Raw genomic sequence first — 25,285 nt, 5'->3', positions numbered from 1 at the left:
CTCAGCCTGTTCTGGGGGTTGGCCGTCTCCCGTCCCCATCTCCCACCCTGCCTGGAGACTTCAGGCTGCTTTGGCTCTTGTGTTCTTACGACTTGTTCTAGGACTGTCTGGGATCCTTTGCATAGGCCAGTTCTCAACCTGAGGGCACAAGCCCTGGCCTCTCTGGCCTCTCGGGGTCATGGCGCTCTTCTCTTAGGCCATGCTCCCTGACCTCCCTCGGACAGGTTACTCACAGTCCTGTAGTGGCAGCCTTCCCCTTCAGAAACCTCTCTTCTGGACTCTCGAGCCACTCTACCTAGTATTGACTTACCTGTACTTTTGAAGTTAGCTCTCTTTTCACTGTATTTCATATGAAATATTGCGCGGACGTCCAAGAAGTTGCTATAAATCTGTTTTCAAGTTTATGCCATAGATGAGGCATTTTAAGGAAAAAGCACATCCTTCCTCTAGTCCTGTTTCGTTGAAACAAATCCTTACTAAGGTCCCAAATCTCCCCTGCTTTCTCCAGAGACCCCTGATCAGGTTAGAATACTCTCAGCTGACGGTCTTCAGCTTTTCCTGTTATTGCTTGCATTCCTTCTAAAAGGACTTGGATGCAGTATGCCCCTTCTCACACGTCTTAGGTCGGTTCTTAAAAATTTTCCTAAGTTTCGGGGCGCCTGGGTGGCTCAGTCGGTTGAGCGTCCAACTTCGGCTCAGGTCATGATCTCGCTGTCCGTGAGTTCGAGCCCCGCGTCGGGCTCTGTGCTGACAGCTCAGAGCCTGGAGCCTGCTTCGGATTCTGTGTCTCCCTCTCTCTCTGACCCTCCCCCATTCATGCTCTGTCTCTCTCTGTCTCAAAAATAAATAAACATTAAAAAAAAAATTTAAAAAAATTTTTTTCCTAAGTTTCTATATTGGGAAAATAGATTATGTTTAGCATTTTGTAAATATTTATATTTTAAGTAAAACAATGATTTGACTCTTACAGATGTATCTAATGGTGTCTAGAGGGCAAAAGACAGCTAGATATCTTTTATACATGCCACCATCTGTGGAAAAATATATACAAAAATTCTCCTCTAATGGTCCGAGCTTTACACGGTTTCTGTTTCACACTGTGTCATTCTGTGACCCTCCGCTCCCGTGCCACTTTTTATGCAGGATTTTATCCTAACGCAACATGTTTGGAAGTTCTTTTATTGATTATCCTTATGTTTCTTTGCAACAACAAAATACATCTCGCTCTTGAGGGTCGTTTTTTTTCCTTGTGATCACGAGGCTTCAAGTGTTCATAGTTTTCTTGTGCACTGAAATCTAATTTCTGAGGCACCTGGGTGGCTCAGTTGGTTAAGCAACCAACTTCAGCTCAGGTCATGATCTGGCATTGGTGAGTTCGGGCCCCGCATCAGGCTCTGTGCTGACAGCTTGGAGCCTGGAGCCTGCTTCAGATTCTGGGTCTCCCTCTCTCTCTGCTGCTCCCCTGCTCATGATCTGCCTGTCTCTCTCTCTCTCAAAAATAAATAAAAACATTTAAAATACTAAAAAAAGGAAATCTCATTTCTATTATTATCAGCACATGTAAGATCCAAATGTAAAAATGGTGATAATGATTAAGCCTAAAAGGGCAAGTTGACTAGAAATGTATCTCTTAATAGGATGGATGGGGTTCTCTTTTTCAACTTGTCCAGTTATCTGAGGATGTATATGACTTTGTGGTTGGAATGAGGCAAGGGTAAGCATCGGTTCTATTTCTGACTTTCCGTTTTTGTGGCAAGAAGGGCTTACTCATGTGAATAAGTAAGTGGGAGTAGAAGCAGTTTTGTTACAGGAATGTCACTTCATTATGATTTACATGGAAAAAAACTATTTCATTTTTTGCTATCATCTATTAACTCTATTAGGGCCTTCTCCAAATTTGTTGAACACAGAACTTGATATCACTTATTTTTCAGAAGTATTTATTAGTCTTTAAAGTTTGATATGGTATCAATATTTCTAATCACTCTTTTGGTCAGTGCCATGTTTTTCTACGCCCCAGGGCAATGCACCATATTCACAATGGGTGAGAGGCACACTTTTTATGAAGTGGAAGAAGGCAATGATCAAAGAGGAAGTGTTTTAGGGGAACCCCAAGAGACTTGCCTGGAAGGCGTATTCTCAGGCACACTCAATTTGGGGAAAGAGTAGTTGGGGAAGATTAGGAATTAGAAACTCATTTCCTAAAACTGTCTTCATATATCCATATACCTTAGTATAGTTTTCGTATATCCATCTACCTTAGTTCAAAGACCATCAATGATTTAAAGAATAAATAATTCGGATTTAAGGAATTAACCTGTTCCACACCTGAGTCATCCCTGAGCTAGGTGATGAAGCTGGCAGAGTGGCTTTCCAGGAATGAAGGGCAGCCTTCAATTGGACAGAAAGCGTGAAATGACTGGCCTCCAATTGCCCAGAGACCCTAGATGCATTACAGCACTTAAATAGAGATTAACAAACGTGGAGTCAGGGAGTGAGGGGTGAAGATACTGAACACATTAGGAGATCATGACAATGTAGAGCCCTCTTTCTTCCCATTAATTGAACTCAGGCTAACTTCAAAGTTGTAGTGTTCATTCCAGTTCTGGATGTAGGAAATGCAGTGAAGGTGGAAGTCAGTTACATCCAGGCACATGACTTTCCTGATGACTTATTGATGTCTGAGATGAGAGGAGGTCTTTAAACCCACTCCCTGGACACTCACCATGTGCCAAGCACCATGCTCAGTTCTCTATGTTCATTATCTCAATTTTTACAATAATCCTATGTGGTAGGTACTACTATTGTTATCGTTTTACAAATAAGAAAAATGTGAGATTGTGAAAGGTGAAATAACCTGCCCAAGGCCACAGGTGGAAACAACATTCACCCTTATGTCTAACCCTTCTAGTTTGTCCTTCTTTGTGCCAGATCATAAAGTTACAACATTGCTGCCAAGGTCAATGGTCTTTAGGGACCAAAGTCTATGGACTTTCCAGAAGACAGAACAGATCCTCTGAGGCCTAATGGGTGAGATTGGAAGGGGACAGAGAAAAAACCCAGAGCAGTCCGGGCAGGATGAAAAACACAAGCTGATGAACAGAGCCAAGTCTGTTGTTCTTTTATGGTCTTTTCCAAAATGACCTTTTCCAGAACAAACATGAACTTGAAGATTCTCTTCGGATTTAGGTTCTTGGCTTGTATCGGGGTAAGGAGAGCCCTTAACCTAGAGGAATGGGGACAGCTATTGACTTAACGGGGCTCCCCCAGCCTACCCACTTGACTTCTCTGGACTTTAGCTGCTTCATCTGCAATAGGTGAAGCTTGGACAAGAGCAGTGTTTGCCAAACTTCTTAAACTGTGACCCAGAGTGAGCAAAAATATTTTACATCACAAACCAACCAACCAACACACACACACACACACCTCTGAAACAAGAGTGTCACAACACTCAGCCCTACTATGTGATGCCTTTTGATCTATTCATTTTGCTCATTCATTTTATTGGGAAAAAGACACCTACCTGGTTGCTACTCACTAAATTGATACTTCCATCCATTAATGGTTGGCAAACCATGGCTTAAAAAACTCTGGACCAGAGAAATGAGCTTCTCTCAAAGAGGAGCTTAACAATCAGGTCAGTGTTGTTCCTTTGGAGGACTGTGGGCAAGGCAGGGCTTAGCTTTGGTGTCCTCCCGCCTTTCAGGGACGCATTTCCTGCCTTCCCTTCAGACCCACATTATTCTTGCAACTCCTGCCCCTATTTTCCCTCACCTCAGCTGCGTTACACTCAGAGATTAAAAAATACTTCTGCGCAGGTGCTTCTGTTTTCTCTAAGACTGCCCGGTCTCCTTGTAACCACCTCCCAGTTTTTGCTTGTGCCGATGCCTCCAAAGATTCTCGTCCTTGAAACTACTCACCTTTGACTTTCAGAGTCAGGTACTTGTAGTCCCCGGCGACCCTATAGATGATCAGGCAGCGATACTGTCCTGCATCACTCACTTGCACCCGAGGGATGTGGAATAAGGCCTTCCCCAGAGACAGATGCTCCTCCAGCAAAGTGGCTCTTTCACTGTGCAAAGATGTATTGTTTTCCACCTTCTGCAGACTGGCCCTTAAGTCCTTGAGTTCCACATGACCTTCAGTGTCAAAATTACACTCCAGGGTCACATTGCTGCCGTAGTCTACTGTGTATAGTTCCTGGGAGACCATCACTGTGAATAAAGCTGAACAGAACACAAAACATTCTCCCATTGTCTGCCTTCACATTTCAGTTCCGTGCAGAGTGGGAGCTGAGGAGACCCATCACACCCCCATTTTCCAGGAGACACCTGTCACGCATTGGGCAGTCCTTTGGGCTCTTTCTCTGCTGTGCCCTATTCTGTCTGGGCAAGAGTGGAATTCTGGATCCACTGTTGTGAGGTAGTTCTCTTCTCTCAACCCTCCACAACTGTGGAGCTGATGGCTCGCCTGTCAGCTATTACCCAGACTCATTTTCTCCATATGGATCAAATTATATCATTCCCTGCCAAATACTACCTCCCCTCACAAGTGATAGTAATAGTAACAGCTATCATTTGTTGAGTTCTTAGTATATGCTAGGCATCTGCTAACACACAGTCTCATTTTGTCCTCCCAGGAAGCCAGCAAGGTAGAGCCATCCTCTTTTTAGAAAATGAAACTGAGGCACAGAAAAGTAGCCAGGATCAGACCCAGGTATGTCCCTAGTGCCCTCACCCATCGCATCATACAACCCCATTGGAGAAGTTTATTTTCTGTCAATAAGGAGAAGAGAGGAATAGAACTAATGTTTAGTGTATGCCTATTATACACCAGGCACTGTGCTAGGCTCGTTATTATTATTATTTTTTTAATGTTTATTTATTTTTGAGACAGAGAGAGGCAGAGTGTGAGTGGGGAAGGGGCAGAGAGACAGGGAGACACAGAATCTGAAGCTGGCTCCAGGCTCTGAGCTGTCAGCACAGAGCCTGATGTGGGGCTCAAACTCACGGACTATGAGATCATGACCTGAGCCAAAGTTGGATGCTTAACCGACTGAGCCACCCAGACACCCCAAGTGCTAGGTTATAACTATGCCACTTAATCCTGAAAATATAACCATGAAATATGTATTATTATTACTGTTTTATAGTTGAAGAAACTGGCTCAAAGTGATTCACTCTAGGACATACAATTAGTAAAGTTAAAATTTAGAGCCAGTTAGATGTTTGACTTAAAAATCAATAGTTTCTACTGCAAAGGTATTTCCCAAAATATGAGGCACCTACGAAGTACATGAAATAATTTTATCTAGGGTAGAATTAAGGCCTAAAGGGAACTGAATTACCCAGAGAGAAATTTATTTCCTCTTCAATTCTACTTCAGTCTTTCAAACAACATATAATTTGCAATTAGACTCTCACACCTCCAACAATCGCTATTTCTTCTTTTAATAAAACAGGAAGTTCCCAGGCAGATACTGTAGATCTGGGTAGAATTTAATAACACTACTTTTGTTGCACTTGTTTTTGTTCATATCCTCTATTTACCAGTAACAGTGATACTATACTGGTTTTCCATTTACCACAGGGGTATACCATTTTGTTCAAAAAATTAAAGCTGAGTTGATTTAAAGAATCCCATAAAAGCAATAGCATGAAGAGTGGTAAAGCAAAGCAAAATGAACGAAGGTGGTGTATGCATGGATAAAGTGTGGGCAACTGTAGAAAATTATGCTGCCTCCATCATTAACGGATGGATATTCATTATGACCGAGGTGCAGCAAGATCTTAAAGTCATTTCTGAATCCTGACAAAAGATTAGACAAAACTGTATTCAGGAGAGCTTCCTTCATTCATCCATTAATTTGATCAGTCAAAACATCCATTCAACACATACTTGGGGATGGCATCTGAGCAGATGCTACTCAAGGAGTTTTTACCATTATAAAAAGTGGTACAGTTAGAGCATGGGATTTAGTGACAGATGAACCTTGACTAGTATTGAGACTATGAGTGCTTTGATCTTGAACATGTCATTTAGCTCTGTGAGTCTTTGCTTCTTTATCTATACAGGCGTAAGGTTAGAATCTGCATGTAAGTATTGTGGGGGAAAACTAGGCAAAATAGCACATATGAAGTGCCTTATTTTGGCAGGTAGCAGTCCGTAAACATCAGTTCCTTTCTTTTGCACCATGTTTTAATTCTTGGGGAAGTGGTAATCCACCTATGCAATACATGGCCTTTCTTTATTGACCACGATATTTTATCAACCAGGACAGCCCATTCCCTGACCATCTTGGGCAACAGATTTTACAGTATATGTAAATTTTGGGTTTCCTGTTGCTTGAAGGATTCACATGGCAATTTCTCTTCTGACTTGAGTTTCTCCTTCTACTATCCTGCAAGACTTTGAAGGCAGTGACCAGGTTGAGTCTGTTGTGTTGTCTCCAGTGCCTAGCACATACTAAGTTCCATTTAAAGGCAAATAAATGACAGAAAGAGGGAGAAGAAGAAGAAAGGACAAGCCTAACCATACTCACTTCTGTTTTTCTCTCATCAAACTGCAACTTACCCAAATTGCACAGACTGTCATTCTTAATCATCACACAGCAAACTTGATAGTTATGCACAAAACTTGACATTTATCGAAAATGATTGGCAAGTTTATATCTTGCCTCCAAACCCGATTTCAACCATGACCAGAACATGAAGGTGACTTTCTAACACTGCTAGAGCTCATATCTGCCCAGCATTCTGTGGCGCAGGATGGGGCGGGGCAGGTGTATAACATGAGGGCCTCTCTGTAAAACACTGCTAATCACACCTGCATTTGCTTGGACAGATTGAGAAGACTCTGGAATGACACGTGTGGAAAGAGATTTGTGCTTCTGAATTTCCTGCATGATTCCATTTCATGAAACCCACTGAACACCTGAGAGTAATACCTCTCACCCTGGGTCTCCATAATAGGACCCTCTTAAGGGTAGACCCCTTGATGATGGGAACCATCTCCAAACTTTGAGTTATGAAGTCCCCCTATAACCAAGACAGAGCTATCTGCTATCAAATGCACTCTGGCCTGAAGAGTACTATTTACTGATTCTTTCACCAAATGCATAGTAACCATCTTCTGTGTGCCAGATGCAGGGATTTACTCTTACTCTCCTTCTGTTATCTTATTACATGTGATAAAGCAGGAAACAGGGAAGAGAAATGGGGCTTGCGAGAAAGTTCAGTCCCTGAATCTGAGATATAACAAGTGTCAGAAGACTTTGGGTGTTGCCTCTATTGAATTTATTTAACAAATTTATTTACCACACTTAGGCTTTCTTCTCATGACAGAGAAAGACAGTCTGTAACTTCCTCTGGAACTCCCCATAGCAGAGGGCAGAACTCCCCTCTTTACGCTCTGGGCCTTTGACAAAAATCCATTTTCTGCTTGCTTCTCTCCTCTGCCTTATACAGAGTGTGTGTGCAGGGGCTGTGGCATAAAGTACGTTACCTCTTAGGCAGGTGAACAGTTTTCGGTTTATGTTCACAGGAGGAAAGAGCAATTAGCAAACATGAATCAAATATCTGATGGCCCAGGGTAACTGGAGGATGAGTTCTTATTTGGTGTAGTTTTGTCTCAAAGCGTCTAAGACATGCAAAGCTTTGAGCTTGATTATCATATAAAAATGAGTTTAGGAAATGAAATATACGTTTAAAATCCTAAATTATTCTTGCTTATTGTAAACTGCAGAAGAGGTAAGAAAATACTTGCAAACAACTGTGTGAAGATATTTTTCTCAAGCCTCGATGCACAGCAGAATCACTAAGCAGAGTGCCTCAGCTCTGGCCGTCATTGGAATCACCTGAAAGACTTTTAAAAATACCAGGCCCCACCTTGGATCCTTTATTTTTATTTATTTATTTATTTATTTATTTATTTATTTATTTATTTATTTATTTATTTTAATATATGAAATTTATTGTAAAATTGGTTTCCATACAACACCCAGTGCTCATCCCAAAAGGTGTCCTCCTCAATACCCATCACCCACACTCCCCTCCCTCCCACCCCCCATCAACCCTCAGTCTGTTCTGTTTTTAAGAGTCTCTTATGCTTTGGCTTTTTCCCACTCTAACCTCTTTTTTTTTGTTTTTTCTCCTTCCCCTCCCCCATGGGTTCCTGTTAAGTTTCTCAGGATCCACATAAGAGTGAACACATATGGTATCTGTGTTTCTCTGTATGGCTTATTTCACTTAGCATCACACTCTCCAGTTCCATCCATGTTGCTACAAAGGGCCATGTTTCATTCTTTCTCATTGCCACATATTACTCCATTGTGTATATAAACCACAATTTTTTTATCCATTCATCAGTTGATGGACATTTAGGCTCTTTCCATAATTTGGCTATTGTTGAGAGTGCTGCTATAAACATTGGGGTACAAGTGCCCCTGTGCATCAGCACTGCTAGGAATTTACCCAAGGGATACAGGAGTACCACCTTGGATCCTGTAAATATAAATTCTAATTCTTTTGTGAGGCCAGCATCAATTTTAAAGCAAAATTTCCTTGAGAGCTCCTAACGTGTAGAGGTATTGAGAACCACTGGTTAGATCAATAAAACACCTGCACACACAAACGCCTTTTATTGTCCTGCCTTTCAAAGTGCCCCCAGCTTTACGTCAGAGCAAGTTAGGAATTTAGAATCTCAAGCTGTGCCTCAGACTAGAGAAGCAGACACTGCACTCCAACAAAGTTGAGTTGAGTCATGTCAACATTCGTGTCTGGGAAACAAGAGTTCTAACACTAGCCCGCGTTTGGACTGTTGCTGGGAAGCAGAGATAGCTAACATTTATTGAACACAATGAGCCAGACACTGAGCTAACCTTTACATCAGCATCTCATTTGATGTTCCCCAAACTCTGCAAGGTGGGAGTTACCATGCCTGTCTTATGATGGGGAAATGTAGGCTTACAGAAGTGATACCACTTGCCCAAGATCAAAGAATGGCAGCTCATGGAGTGGGGATTTCAGCTCAGATCTCCGTGTCTTGAAAGCCTGTGCTAACAACTCTCCAGATATGACTATATATCCACTGGCATGTATACAACACATCCACAAATGACATAGATACACTTTTCAGCTTTATGATAACAAAAATATATTTTCTTTCTCTGTGTGTATGTCTGTGCACGTGTACTTATTTCTGGGTTCTTTATTCTGTTCGATTGAGTGATGTGTCTGTTTTTATGCCAGTACTATACTGTTTTGATGACTATACCTTTGTAATATAGCTTGAAGTTAATATAGTTATGAAATTATGCTTTAACTTAGCATTGAACTCCTAAAGTTATGAGACAAAGGAAAAAATCGGAAAGTTTCCACGACTACAAAATTAAGCAGGCAAAACCTAGAGCAAAACAGGTTTTCCTATCATTTGGGCCCCCTGACTGAATTAAAGGGTAAAAAAATTTGGCCAGGGCATGCAAAATTCATATATGCAGCTTTTTAATCAGATCAAAGCAGCTGGTTTGAGTAGTGCTGGACCTTTCTGAAAGCTCTTGGGGAAGCTGTGCACTTTATTTGCAATCAGGCATCAATAGGAGTCAGCACCTGTCACATCTCCAGAAACACAAAACAAATCATTTGCATTACCTCCCAAGATAGCTTCCCCTTTAAGCTAATTTTATACTTTTTTCCCCCCATTTAATAACAGAAGCTTAAGTGTTTTTTTCAGACTGTGTACTTAATGAACTTGAAAGCTGGGGGCTGCTTTACACAACCACAGTCTTCAGAAAACTATAGTTCCTGCTTTAGGATAGAAGCCTGTTCTGGGCACCTGATTCATCTGCTTCTCTTTGTAGGAAAACGGCCTGGGTGCATCTCAGTTCTTAGAAATCCTTTCCCAAACCTGATTTTCTGCCTTGTATACCTCAGGGGTCCAAACAAGTGGTTTCAGAGACTGAAGATAGTTTAAGTGGAGTGACCCAGGGTGTGGTCCCCACCCTCAGAGTGACCTCAAGCATCACCATGGTCATGTGCCCCCCTGGTTTTATTCTTCTCTGGAGGATGAAGAAAGAAGAAAACATCAATAAAAGGAATAACAATTGGGGTTACTTTTCCCCTCAAGACATGACAAAGTAAAGAAATGAATATTTCCCCTTAAATGTATCTGGGCTACAAGATGTTCTTAGGTTTTGAAATTCAATTATAAGAAAAGAAGAACCACAACATTACAGAAATTCGAAGAGTGTGCTATGGATGAAAGTGTACACACAGAGACCAACAGAACAGATTACAGAATGGAGTCAAGAAGTAGATCCACACAAAGACGATCGATCGATGTTTGACAAAGGTGCAAAGGTGAGTCATGGGGAAAGGATAGTCTTTTCGACAAATGGGGCTCAAGAAATTGGACATCCACATGCCAAAAAAAAAAAAAAAAGATCTTCAACCTATACTTTATATCTTTGATGATAACAATCAACTCAAGATGGATGGTAAACCTAAGAATGTACAACTATAAAATGTTTAGAAGAGAGGTGCCTGGGTGTCTCCGCTGGTTAAGCCTCTGACTTTGGCTCAGGTCATGATCTCACAGCTTGTGAGTTCAAGTCCCGTGTCAGGCTCTGTGCTGACAGCTTGGAGCCTGGAGCCTGCTGTGGATTCTGTGTCTCCCTCTCTCTCGCCCCCTTCCCCGCTCACGCTCTGTCTCTCAAAAGAAATAAACATTGAAAAAAAATGTTTAAATAAATAAAATGTTTAGAAGAAAAGATAGGAAAAAATCTTTGAGAGTTTGGATTAGGCAGAGTTCTTAGCCATCTCACCAAAAGCACAGTTCGTATAAGAAAACAAAGACAAATTGGATTCCATCTAAATTAAAATCTTTGCTGTGCAAAAGACACTGGTAAGAGAATGAAAAATGAGCCACAGACTGAGAGAAAATATTTGCATATCATGAGTCTGATAAAGGACTTGCATCTAGAATATACAAAGAATTCTAAAAACTTAATAAGAGAATGAAAAAAACTTAATAAGTCTGCCATTTTTAAAAACATTTAATCATTTTTGAGAGTGAGAGAGACAGAGCATGAGCAGGGGAGGGACACAGAGAGAGAGGGAGACACAGAATCCGAAGAAGGCTCCAGGCTCCAAGCTGTCAGCACAGAGCCCAACGCAGGGCTTGAACTCACAAACAATGAGATCATGACCTGAGCTGAAGTCGGATGCTTAGCCGACTGAGCCACCCAGGCACCCCAATAAGTCTGCCATTTTTGATGATTATCATCACTGTAGGCTGGTAAGGTAGAAAGGACATTAGTTTTGAGGGAAACTTGCCTGCGACACCTAATGACTACATAATCTTGGGTACATTAAATAGCTTTTCTGAATTCTAGTTAAAAATGGTCAAATAGTTTGAATACAGATTTTACCAAAGAAGACATATAGATGTCCAACTGCCATGTGAAAATATGCTCATCATCCCTAGATATTAAGAAATATCTATTTTCCTAGATATTAGGAAAATGCAAATTAAAACACAAAGAGATAATTCTACACACCTATTAACATGACTTAAAAAAAAATGACAATGTCAATGCCAAGTGCTGCCAAGAATGTGAAACAATTGGAGCTCTCACACTTTGCAAGGGGAATGTAAAAATGGTATAGCCACTATGGAAAGGCTTAGTGGTTTCTTATAAAGTTAAATATTTACTTCCCATATGACCCAGCCATCCTACTCCTAGGTGTTTACCCAAGTGAAATTAAAATGAAAATCTATATATAAACATTTATAGTAACTTGATTCATAATTGCCCCAAAACAGGAAACAACCCAAAAGTCCCTCAACTGGGGAATGAATAAGCAAACTCTGGTATGTACATACAGTGGAATACTACTCAACAAGAAAAAAGGAATGAACTATTGATATATCTAACCATATTGATAAATCTCAATTGCATTATGCTAAGTGAAAGAAGCAGACAGAAAGCATATCTAATGAATAATCCCATTAGCATGACATCCTAGAAAAGGTAAAACTCTAGCACAGAGAAGTGGGCACCTGGCTTTAAGAGTTTGGGGATGGTTTTTGTGTGTTTGCTTGGCAAGTGATACAACTGTTGTGGATCTTGATTGTAGGGGTGGTTATAGGACTACATGTTTGCCAAAAACTCATAGATGTTTTTACTAAAAAGATTAAATGTTACTGTACGCCAATTTAAAAATGAATAAATGTTTAAACTGAGAATAAACTGAGGGCTTATGGGGGGTGGGGAGGAGGGGAGGGTGGGTGATGGGCATTGAGGAGGGCACCTGTTGGGAGGAGCACTGGGTGTTGTATGAAAACCAATTTGACAATAAATTTCATATTAAAAAAATGAATAAATGTTTAAAAAATGAAATGTTTTCTGCCAATTTTTCTCTTCAAATTTTAATTGTTTTACAGATAACAGAATAGAGCACCACACACAGGGCACACAGGTAAGGAAAGCGTTCATGATAAATGGTTTACCTGAGTCATACCCTGAGTTCGTTTTCATCACAGTCTTTAGGAAGCAGACTTTTTTCCAAGCATTAATCCAGCAAGACTCAAAAAATTTTTTTTTGAAATAACTAAAATTTCCATCAATAAAGGACTGGATAAATAAATTACAGCATGGCATGTCCAACGAAATATATAGAGCCACTTCACTTTTTCTTTTCTTTTCTTTTTTAGATTTTTTAAAAGTTTATTTATTTTGAGAGAGAGAGAGGGAGCATGGGGGAGGGGCAGAGAGAGAGGGAGAGGGAGAGAATCCCAAGCAGTCTCCACACTGTCAGTGCCATGTGGGGCTCAAACCCATGAACTGCGAGATCATGACCTGAGCCAAAATCAAGAGTCCAATGCATAACCGAATGTGCCCCAAGATACGATATGTTTATAGTTTCCTTTTGGCTAATTCATAAACATAATTCATCGTACATATTTTTTGGTTTTGTAAATGTGTAGTATCAACATTCAGTATACGTCCATGATCAAACTTAACTCCAAACACCCATTCCAAGTGGGAAGACTAGGGATTGTCGGCCATGCTTGATTCTCATCATCACTGTAGGCTGGTAAGGTAGAAAGTTCTGCAGGAAGCTTGCCTGTGACACCTAATGACTACATAATCTCAGGAAAATTAAATAGCTTTCTGAATTCCAGTACCTTCATCTGCCGAATGGTTACTGTTCCTGTAAGACATGGGCATGGGAAAATACAAGCCACCCTGGGCACCCTTCTTTTTACTGTGCATGTGACAGTAATCACACTTCCTCTCAAAGAAAGCCTTCAGCCTGAGGACCTCATTTTCACCATTGGCTTCAGCTATGGGTCAGCTGCCTATTCCTCTTTCTCAGGCCCCTCCCTTTGCCCTTTCTTACCTGCTGTCTGATGAAGCTGCTTTCCCAAGCTCAACATCAGCAGGAGGAACATGCTCTGTACCCGATCTGAAACAAATAATTGAAAGTCTCAGGGCCTTCTGCAGTTTTGCTGGATCTTGTGATTTGGTGATTTGCTCATTCCTGAAAACAGGGAAATGACTCGTAAACAACTGTTCTGGGGGTGAGGGGGCAGCAGAGGGGGCAGAGCAGAGCCTGGAAGAGAAGTTATAAGTTGAATGCCGGAGAGGGGGTGAGGGGAAGTGAGGCATTCTTTATCGATCCAAATTAGAAGCTCTTCCTTCTCTGAATATGAACCAGTCCTCACGAGTCACCCACAATGCTGATTGTCTGAACCTCCTTGTCCCTTCCATAAAGCTTCCCATAGATTTTTCAGCAGTGGATCCTTGAAAATCAAATGATTGTCAAATGAATAATGCATACCAGCTTCTTGAGGTGGGCTTGAACTCTGGGAGCTAGGTACTCAAAGATAGCATACAGTAGAACAGAACTAAATTCTCAATAAGCACTTGATATTTCCCTGAGCAGGTAAAGTGACAAGTTCTTTTGAGTGTTGTGATGGAGTTTGCCCATTATCTGAACTACCTGTTACTAAGCAGGTTAGACAGGGAGAGCACAGAAGTGGCGACATTGAGCGGGTGCTCAACCTTGGTCTTTGTAAAACTCCTAAGCTTCCACATTTGCTCACAGGCTTTCTCCCATCCCAGGACTTCTGGTGGCTGAGGCAAAAGGGACAGGATATACTACTGTCAGCTATTCTGTCCTCACAGAGGCTTTCAAAATTTTATTAGCTATGGAACCATTTCTCCAAGGGAAATTGGTTGGAGCCATACATCCAAATCAGGTACAAGCAGATCTGCTCTGAGGTCTCAGTGTGATGGAAAGCCAGCAGAGGATTTAGATCTGGTGAATGACCTGATCTCATTGCATTTTTAAAAGAGGACTCAGCTTTGGTGTAGACAACAGACTCTTGGGAAGGAGAGTGGGTTGGACAAGATGAGAAGCAGGATGATCAGGGAGGCATGTTTACACAGAGATGAAGATAGGTTGGATTGAGTGATGGAGCTGGTGGAGGTGAGAAGTGGCATATGTTATATACGAATATACATTTGTTCTTTAAATTTATTTTTTCCCAACAGCATTATTGAAGTGTAACTGACATACAACAGAGGATTATGTGTGTGTGTGTGTGTGTGTGTGTGTGTATACACGTGCATGTATGTGTATGTACACAAATATGGAAAACACAGACAATTCAGTTGTACAATTCAGTGGTTTTTAGTATAGTCACAGAATTGTGAAACCCACACCACTATCTAAGTTTGGATTCTTTTCATTACCCCCCAGAAAGGAACCCAATACCCATTGACAGAAACTTCCCAACTTCCCTTCCCTCTCCTTCCAACCTCTGGCAACCACCAATACACTTTCTGTCTCTATTGTTTTCCTTATTCTGGATATTTCATTTAAATGGAATTACACATTGTGGCCTTTTGAATCCAGCTTCTTCCGCTGAGCTTAATATTTTCAAGATTCATTTATGCTGTAGCACCTATCAGTACTTCATTCCTTTTAATGGTAGAATAGTATTTCATTGTATAACTATACCACATCTTGTCTAGCCATTCATATGCCAACGATCCATTTGGGTTGTTCCTACTGGCTGGCTTTTATGAATTATGCTGCTATGGACACTCACGTACAAATTTTTGTGTAGACATGTTTCCAATTCTCTTGGATATGTTGGAGTGGAACTGTTTGGTTAAATAGTAACTCTATGTTTACTTTTGGAGAAATTGCCAAACTGTTTATCAAATATATAATTTGCAAACACTTTATCCCACTCTGCAACTTGTCTTTTCAGCTTCTTGATAATGTTCTTTGAAGCACAAATATTTTAATTTAATTTAATTTTAAAGCACAAATTATTTTAATTCTGATGAAGTCCCATTTATCTATTTTTTTTTTTATTGCTTGTGCTTTAGGTGTCATATCTAAGAAACCATTGCCTAATCCAAGGTCACAAAGATTTATGTTTTCTTCTATTTTATAGCTTCAGTTCTTATATTTAGGTCTCTGATCCCATTTTGAGGGTTTTTAAAAAGATAATAATTGTTCCTTTATAGATTAAATCATTATAGTTTTGGCTACTGGAAGTCCCTTCAAGGTAGCCTCTGTTTGCTTTTCACACAATCCTATCAATCTTGGAAAGTTTGTTTGCTTTCTGTACAAATTGCCTTAAGTTGACTTCATGTGTCTATTGCCCACACACACAATTAACCTTTCTCTAAGAAGTCCTGTTTTTTTTTTAATTTTTAAAATTAGAAACAAAACAAAAACAGTTTACCCATTTCTCCCACCCCTAAACACCTGCCTCTGGCAACCACCAATCTGCTCTCTGTATCTATGAGCCTGGTTTGTTTGTTGTCTTGTTTGTTTTAGATTCCACATGTAAATGAAATCATACAATATTTGTCTTTCTCTGTTTCACATATTTCACTTAGTGTAATCTCCTTGAGTTTCATCCATGTTGTTGCAAATGGCAAAATTTCATTTTTTTTTTCTGATGAATAATATTCCATTTCTCCCTCTCATACACAAACACACACACACACACACACACACACACACACACTTAGGTTGATTCCATATCTTGGCTATTATCAATAATACTGCGATAATATTGTAATGAACATTAAGGTGTATATATCTTGAGTTACATTTTCATTTTCTCCAGATAAATACCCAGAAATGGAATTGCTGGACCATATGGTAGTTTTATTTTTATTTTTTTTTTAGGAACCTTCATACTTTTTTCCATAGTAGCCACATCAATTTACAATTCTACCAAAGTGCACAGGAGCTTCCTTCTTCTCCACATCCTCACCAACACTTGTTATTTCTTGTCTCTTTGATACTCGCCATTCTAACAAGTGATATCTCATGGTGGTTTTGATTTGCATTTCCCTGATGATTAGTGACATTGAGCATTGTTTCACGTACCGGTTGGTTATCTATATGTCTTTTTTTGCCAAGAAGCTCATTGCCTATGTTTTCTTCGAGGACTTTTTTGGTTTCAGGTCTTACATCCATGTCTTTAATCCATTTTGAATTGATTTCTGTGTATGGTGTAAGAGAGTGGTCCAGTTGCATTCTTCGCATGTGGTTGTCCAATATTTCCAATACTAGTTATTGAATGCTTTGGAACATATTCCTCACTTTCATTTTGCTGAACTCTGTTTCTACACTGTAGATGGAACAACTACTTTCCCAGTCTTGAAGGATTGGTCTTATGTAGGAGATGAACCTTAATGTTCAACCATGTCTCATCTCTTGGTTGTCTTGCAAATCTTTATGTTTGTCCAAGCAGCTGATTCTATTTTCTTAAAATAATTCACAGTAGTGGAGGATGTGCCTGTTAGTATCCAAAAGGGGAGGATCTTTACATCTAGATTCAGGTTGACTGAAAGTCAGATCCTCACGCATCAGCTTGCAAAAGTATAGAAATAATACAGTCCTGTGGCCTGCAAGTGTAAGTCCTACTGGCCACCAGAACCAGGCAACTTGGAGGTGTCCTCTGGGTAGCAGTCACAACAATTTGGGCTCAAGATGAGTATACAAGCTTTCTTCTGGGTCCTGCTGGTGAACTGAAATGAAGCAGAGGGAGGGCACCAAGATGGCGCCCACAGCCTACGTTAATCAGGAGCAGCTCTGCAGGCCACCAAATGTGTGCAAGACCGTAACCCTGCCCATCAGTGTGCAGCCCTAGGAGAAGCAAAAAGGCTTTCCTCACAGAAAGACTGGGGTGTGTGCATCAGTGTGCTGTTTGTGCAGTGCTCTGGAGGCATCAGCCTGCCCAGAGCTGTCTCTCAATTTCACAGTCCTCTGGAACCTAGGAATTCAAGCCCTCTGGCCAACAGAGCCGGGTGATGAAGGGGTAAGGAGTCCCCTGGGCAGCTGCTGCAAAAACCCAGTATACCCTGTAAGGCTCCCTGGCAGGAGACACTAGTGTTCTGCAGTATGTCAGAGGATGAGTGTGCAAATAGCACCAGCCTTCCAAGGTCTCTGGAAAGGATTACACCAGCCCCTACAGGTGTGTTAATCAGCACCCTGCCTCTCAGGGTGCAGCCGTGAATGATTAGCTTCTAGGCTTCCTTCACAGGAAGACTGAGCTCCTGGGTCTGTGGCTACTCTGGCTCCCTTACATTTCCACAGGAATTTTAGGACCAGGTTGTCCATTTCCAAAAAGGAAAAAAAAAAGGCAGTTGTAATCTTGAATCTTGATAGGAATTGCACTCAATCTGTAGATCCATTGGGGAATATACCAATCTTCATAATGTTAAGTCTTCCAAAAATGAACATAGCATGTCTTTCCATTTACTTAGGTCTTCTATCTTTTCAAATAAGACCTTATGAGATTTGCTGTCAGGTTGGATATGTAGTTTGACAAAAATAGATAAATGTAGGAAATTTTCCACATTTGAGACTTGAGGCATTAGGGCAATGCAGGTGGTATTTTTTAAACTGGAGAAGGTGGAGGAGAGAAACAGATTAAGGAGCAGAAATCAGGACGTGTTTGGCACGTACTCAGTTTGAGATGCCAGCTCGACATCCATGTGAAGATATGTAGTAGGCAGTTGGACAGGGGGTCCAGAGTTTGGGGTAGAGGTAAATTTGGGAGTGCTCAATGTCTACATGTTACTTAATGCCATAGGGCTGCGTGACATCACCACAAGAGAGACAGAGGAGAAAAAGTGTCGAAAGACTGGAATGTGGGCCGTTCCAACATTTATAGATCCCTGGGATGGCGGGCACTAGCAAAGAAGATTGAGGGGAAGGGTAAAAAGGCTAATTAATCCCGCCTTTTATTTTCAGTTTTCTGATACTTGGACATCTGGGCTCTTGATCCTGCAGGGACTAGCCCCGTCCCTACCCCAAAGATTAGTCAATTCCTAGAGGCAGTGAGCAACTCACCAGGAGGGTGCCTTTCAAATGCAAACCAACCAATCCAGAACCCCACACTCCAACCACCTCCTTACTGCCCCAACCACCCTGGGGCCAGGTACCACACAACAAGGGACAACCCCTATGTTCCAGATCCCGATGAATAATTTCAAACTAGACAATTTAAGCCTGCCTTCCCATCCCTTCTTGTGGAAACCACAATAAAGACTCCTGGCCACATTTCCCTTTCTGCTCTGCCTCCTGTCTGAGCTGGGTGCTCCCCTAGGTGGTCCCTGAAGGGTGGCATGCCTCCTGCTCTCAAGATCTGAAAACACAACAACCTATTTTTTCAATGGCAGTTATCTCCTGATCTGTTGGCCTCGCCACACCTCAATTATAAGGAAACCTAGAGTTTAATTTTTGTAATACTTTTTTATTCATTTTTGAGAGACAGAGCATGAGTGCGGGAGGGGCAGAGAGAGAGGGAGACACAGAATCCGAAGCAGGCTCCAGGCTCTGAGCTGTCAGCACAGAGACCAACGCGGGGCTTGAACCCATGGACCGTGAGATCATGACCTGAGCTGCAGTCGGATGCTTAACCAACTGAGCCACCCAGGTGCCCTGTGGAAACCTAGAGTTTAAAACACAGTGTTCCAAGGAGGGGGTGTTCAGCTGAGCCAAATGTTGCTGAGAGTTGGCATTAGCAGTGTGGAGGTCATGAGAGAGCCCACTTGTGGGACGTCCATGGATTTGGTGCAGATGAAAAGACTGTGAAGTGGAGAGAAAATACGAGCTAAGAGTGTAGAGACAACAGAATATAGGCAGTGCTTCAGAGAAGAGTATTATAACAAGAGAGAGCAACGAGGCAGTAGCTAGAAGGGATTGTGAGGTCCACAGAGGGCTGTAATCTTGTTTTCATTTTAGAAAGAGACATATTACCACGGGTACCAACTAGGAGCTCCATCAAGTGCTTTCCATAGGGAAATGCTAGACCTTAGCTGGACTTGAAGACCCTCTTCCTTATCGAAAAGGCAAATGTACCCAGAAAAGAAATCATCTTCATGCGGCACTTGCCCAGCATTCTTATTTCTAGAGCTAAGAAGGATAGCGTGTAACACGTTCTGGCAACAGAAAGGACGCCTGGCTCACCCAGACCTGCTGTAACTTCCCCTTCTTCCTTGCCCGTCTAAGGGGACTTTCCTTGCACACTGCCTCCACAGAGAGATAGATAATGTTATGAAGGTACTTTCCAACCAGCAGCTTCTTCCAGCTAGGGATAGTCTCTTCTGTGCAATGGATAAGAGCTCATGCTCTAAAGTCAGACATATCTGAGCTCAAAACCTGGGTCTAGAATTATGAACCTCTAAGACCCTGGGCACTTTATGAAAACTCTTTGTGTCCTATATTCCTGTAATGCCAATAATATTAACACCCACCTCAAGCCAGAATCTTGGGTGTGTTGTCTTGAACCTACTCGTCTCGCGTCTTGCAAATCCAGTCCATCCCCCAGTCCTAGTAATTCTATGCCGGGATACTTCTGGATGATGCCTCTTCTTTATACCACCCCACTGCCATCATCTTTATTCAGCATCTCGTCATTCCGCTTTATACCATGGCAGAGCATCCTGCTCAAAATCTTTTGATGGCTTAGCATTTCACTGAGAATAAAGTCCTGAGTCCGTCTAGTAGTCCAGGCAAGAGGGACCGCTGCCTTGAGCCCTGTGCTTTAGTGGACTCGACAGTGGCCATGCTCCTGGTGTTTGCAGAGCTAAGAGTGTCCTCTGGGGCCCTTGACCTGCCCCTAAAACCCACCACAATCTGGGTTCTTGGGACTCTGGAGTTCTCTAAGTGGCCCTAAGCTTGATGCCAGGTCTTTGGGGCTTCTTCCCCAGATCCATTCCCTCAAAAGCAGACCTTGTTGCCAGTGTGCAACTCCCTAAATGCAGAGACTTTCCTTGATCTTTCCGATGAGACTGTCTTATGCAAAATCACAACACCACCACTCCTCCAGCATTCCCAATTCTCCTTATCTCTCTCAATTTTCCAAAGCACTCATGACCATCTGACATGCCACATAATGCACTCATTTGTTATATTATCATCTACTATCTTCGATAAGAATCTAATCACTAAAATGACAGAGATCTTTGTCTGATTTGCTTATTAACATCTTTCAGTCCCTAGAACTGTGTCTGGCAGGAAGCTGGCACTCGGTTCATACTGGATGAATTATCCATTTACCTGGCAGGAAGATGCTCCTGAATACTGAATAATCAAATGTGACCATGTCACTCCTGCTTAAAAGATTCCAATAGCTCCCGTGATTTATAAGGTAAAGTTCTCCTTTGCATGGGCTACACAACTTTTTCAGATCTGGTCCCTCCTGCCTTAGCCACAGAAGTAATACAGGTGCTTTCCATGACAAGTCCCTCACAGGTGCTCTGAGATTCTAATCTCTCTTGTCTGATCTCCATTTATTTTGTCCAATCTTATTTCCCCTCTATCTCAGTTTCTACTGGAGCTCGACGAAGCTGTACTGGGTCATAAATATTTCCTTAAGTGGCCTTACATTCTTATGCACTCAACACAAGTAGATAAGCCTTTTCTAGCTGCTCCAAGCTGTTCCTTCTGCCTCAGTTGTTGTCTGCTATTCACTAATGTTAGCACTCAACTCCTTGTTGGTATATTTATTTGTTACATGTCTGTCTTTCATGTTAGAACAAGAGCTCTTTGTACTGTATTAGATCCTTATAACACTCCTCTTTATCTTGGTGTGTGTTTGTGTGTATGCATGTCTGTGTGTTTCATAAATGTTTATAACTGTTTATAATGGATAATGACTGTTCCCTGAAGGAACAGATGAAGAGTGCATGTGTGGCAATATGGTATCATACTCTGAGACTACTGGCCCCCAGTTGACTCCTTCCTCTATGAGAGAAACAGAAAACTTAATTTGTTTAATCATTTTGTCATCAAATAAGAAATTTTCATTGATTTATGTCACTCACTGTAGAATGGGTTTCTAAGAGCAGGTTCTGGGAAACTTTACTGTTGGTAAGTTTGAACTCTTTTATATTAAGACTGCCAAAGCCTGAAAGAGTTACTTTGGAAAACTTATGGAGTGCACTGCCCAAATTAATTCACTCAAGCATCATTTACAAAGCATCTGTATGTAAGGCACTCCTTTGGCTGAAAGAGCACAGAGAGGACACCTCTCCATGAGATGAAATGAATGTGTTCAAACACCCATGCTCCCTCTTCCTTCCATCTCCCCTTCTAAAATTCACCTTTGTTTTGGAGGTGAGTATATAATTGTCCAGGCCTACATGGCCATTCATTTTTATCCTGATTGTATATTCCTTATGTATGTGTTTGTTTGTGCTGGAGTTTCCATCAGGCAGAGGATGTTCATTGTAGCTGTCTGTACTCGGGCAAGCTCCCCTCTAAGGAATACACTAGAATGTGACTAGAAAAAAAACATTTTCAAAAAAAAAAAAAAGAAAGGAAGAAAAGAAAAGAAAAGGCATTTTTTCAATCAAATGATCAGTTTAGCTGAATTTCTTAAATTTCTGGATAATTCTTAATGAATTCTGGGTAATTCCTGACAATTCTGCCTATGAACATACTGTAGAACGTTTTCTTGTGGCCCTAAAGAGAGTCATGAAGGGAGCTCTCAGTCACAAGATGCTCAGGCTTGAGAGAGAGAAGAAGCAAGGCCACTCTTTTTTAATTTATTTATTTTAAAATTTTTATTTATTCATGTATGTATGTATGTATGTATTTATTATTATTATTTAGACCAGAATTTCTCATTTTTAATATGGAACGACTTAAAATTTGTTTGTAATAAGGGCCACTCTTTTCAGATTGGTGAAGAGTTGTGCTCAGATGGCTCCCCCAGGCCACTAGGGAAGCTGCTTCTCTCGATGGCATGGTGGAAAGCTCTGAGCTAGGCATCAAGAGACATTAGTCAATTAAAAAAATTTTTTTAGTGTTTATTTATTTTTGAGAGAGACAGAGCGTGAGCAGGGGAGAGGGAGGAGTAGAGAGAGAGGGAGACACAGAATCCGAAGCAGGCTCCAGGTTCTGAGCTGTCAGCACAGAGCCCTATGTGGGGCTCGAACCCACCAGCTGTGAGATCATGACCTGAGCCAAAGTCAGTGCTTAACCAACTGAGCCACCCAGGCACTCTGAGACATTAGTCAATTTAACATCAGTTCAAGTTTAACTTAAATTGCATCTCAACTTTTTAGCCAATGAATATGATGCTCCCACTTTTTGCATGTCTTTGAATTAGAAAATTCACTCAAATCAAAGTGGGAATCAAGACAAGGATTCATGTAAGAAAGGATCCCTGCCCTCTAAGACATTATACCATAGTCAGAACATCAAAATTCTGTACACATGAAAAATAGTAAGAGGCAATGTGAAAGGTTTCTACATGAAAATGCCCAGACCATGCAAGTTGCCTGGTGGAAGGATAAGTCCAAGATTGAGTGGGATTTGGGGAGTTGGAGCTACTCTGGAGGCTTCTGCAGAAGAGTTAGAAGTAATCTCAGAGGTTCACACACACACATGGCTTATTGAGGAGGACCAGGAACAGCATATCTAGGGTTGAGACATTCTGTCAATGGTTTAATGCCAGTTATAGCTTGTCAACAAGTGAGTGACAATCCCAAAGAAGTATGTGAAACAGATCAAATCTATGGGTTTTTTTTTTGTTTGTATAGAAATGAGGGAGTGAAATTGAATGCCAGTCACTCAATGAGGGGGTCATAGTATTAATTCAGATGTTTGGTAAAGCCCCTGACTTAGGTTCAGAAAAGGGAAGAAAGGCAGAGGAAGGAGAAACTCATCACAAGACAATCGACAAAACAATTGACAAAACAATTGACAAGTGACCAGCCATACAGGAAAGAAAGAGAAGCAACAAGTTGACTGTGTGGTTTTGAAGCCTGAAAATCAAGACACAATGCTGATGCCATTGCAGAGGGGTAGAGCGGAGGAAAGACTAGATCAAGAGCCATTTTACAGGGAATGCCACGAGTGGGGTTTGAGTCATGAAGTAATTGAAACAACTCAAGACAGATGAAAGCCTCACATTTGGGGCACAATTCAGTGCTAGAGACAAACATGTTAATTCCAACATGCAAATGCCAATTGACATTGGGGGAATGAATTAATTCTCTCAGAGGGAAAGTATATAAAAACACAGATTGGAGGGAAAAAAAAGTCTGAATTCTGTCTGACGGATGCCTCCAAATTAGGAGAGTAGGAGTAGGAGTCCAGAGCAGAAGGCAAAGAAGAAATAGTCCAAGAGTATGAAAAGCTCCCCACTGTAGTATCTCAGAGCCAAAGGAAGAAAATCCCAAGAAGCAGAGGGATTGATAATACAGATCTGGAAAATTAGAACTGGGAACCAGCCTCCAGAGGTGTTAGAGAGTGCTGAAGGCATTGAGGTGATTGGTGCTGGATAAACTTTCAGATTCCTGTATCTATTGGAATTCTGTCAGTTGATTAAAGATGGGGGGACCACAAGATGTAGGAGACAGGTGGAATGGTAGAGCAGGCTGTGACAGGAAGAGACCAGGCTGCAGAAGCCTCACCGCAGGGTGACTTAAGTATGCCCCAGTGAAGGTACGTGGTATATTTGGGCACTGCTATGTGGAATAAAAACATCACACAACAATCTATGGATCTCTATCCCATGCATCTTAAAGCAAGTTGACTCAGAAGCACAACCTGAAATACTGCCTCTGAGCCCATTTGCACTGTATCCTTCTCAAATCAACCCCCATCTGCTCCCTGTGTATTCCACAAACGCACAAATGACCCACATCTGGCGATTCAACTGTGGATTCATCAAATCAAATCGTTTTTCAACTCAACAGGCACCCTCTGCATGATTGAGGCACTGTGCCAGGCATTGAGTTTCAGAGAACCTAAAAGGTACAGTCCTTGCCCCTGAAGACCTCCAGTCGAATGGAAAGGCTCCCGAGAAAGAGAAATCTGGGGAGAGCACATCTGGAAGCTGCAGATCAGCAAGAGCCGCTGGTAGAGAGAGTTCAGGTAATGAAGGCGCATAGACCACTTCTGAGAGGCAGGAGCGATATGGTGTTCATGCATTCATTGACTTCTTGGGCTTGGAAGGGAGCTCAGAGAAAATCCAGTCAATTGGCATTTAACTCTGGATACTACGTCTGATTACTATTCACACTGAATATTCTTACTGTGCACTGTGTTAATCGATGTCTGCAATTCCCTTGCACAGAATCATAGAATTTCAGGAATAGAAAGCTTATTCATAGGCAATTTCACTCAAGCTGCTCACTTCACCCCTCTCCCACATGAAATCCACGGTCCTCTCTTTTCTACTATTTGCACCCAGGCAGTGAGCAATACATAGCAACAGTGTTCTTTCAGTTAGCTAATCTTGCTCTAATCGTTTTATATAGAAAAGTAAGTCTTTTAGTAGGCCTCGAATCTAATTTAGTAAGCCTCTAATCTAATTAAAACTAACAGTTGCATGTACTATAAGTTAATTTAATTGTAGTTGGTTTTTTTGTTGCTTTCCTTTGTTTTAAACAGTTTACTCTTAGAGCATAGCTTGTAAACGCAGATTAGTCTGGAACGCTGCCTGCCTGCCAAAGGGATAGTTACAACCAGAGATCTGAAGTAAACAAAAAACAAAACAAAACAAAACAAAAAAACAAATTTTTAAGTTCCATTAACCTTCCCCAAATTCTAAGCTGAGAGACAATCTCAAGATAGTTAATTTTTTTTTTTTGCACTGCATATTTATTCTGTGCAGGAAAAAAAAAAATCTCAGCTTATAAATCTTCCCAACATGAGTAATACGTATACGAGCGAGCTTGAGAAATCCCACTATTTTGGAGACAGCAAGATATTAGCTTGTTAGCATG

General features: G+C 41.3%; 1 protein-coding gene across 3 annotated transcripts in view; it reads right to left on the bottom strand.

Moving 5' to 3' along the window:
• The window catches only part of PDCD1LG2 (programmed cell death 1 ligand 2), a 119,145-nt gene that overhangs the window by 58,310 nt on the left and 35,550 nt on the right, over positions 1-25,285 (bottom strand). For all 3 annotated transcript variants that reach the window (XM_053205341.1, XM_053205342.1, XM_015064481.3), the window contains 2 exons: positions 13,401-13,466; positions 3,921-4,226 (listed from right to left, as the gene is read on the bottom strand). In XM_053205341.1, coding sequence (XP_053061316.1) covers positions 3,921-4,226; positions 13,401-13,466 — 372 coding nt within the window. The remainder of the gene's footprint in view (positions 1-3,920; positions 4,227-13,400; positions 13,467-25,285) is intronic.

This window comes from Acinonyx jubatus, chromosome D4, assembly GCF_027475565.1.
Source record: "Acinonyx jubatus isolate Ajub_Pintada_27869175 chromosome D4, VMU_Ajub_asm_v1.0, whole genome shotgun sequence".
NCBI classification, from domain to species: Eukaryota; Metazoa; Chordata; class Mammalia; order Carnivora; family Felidae; genus Acinonyx; species Acinonyx jubatus.
This window is presented reverse-complemented; position numbering and strand designations above follow the sequence as displayed.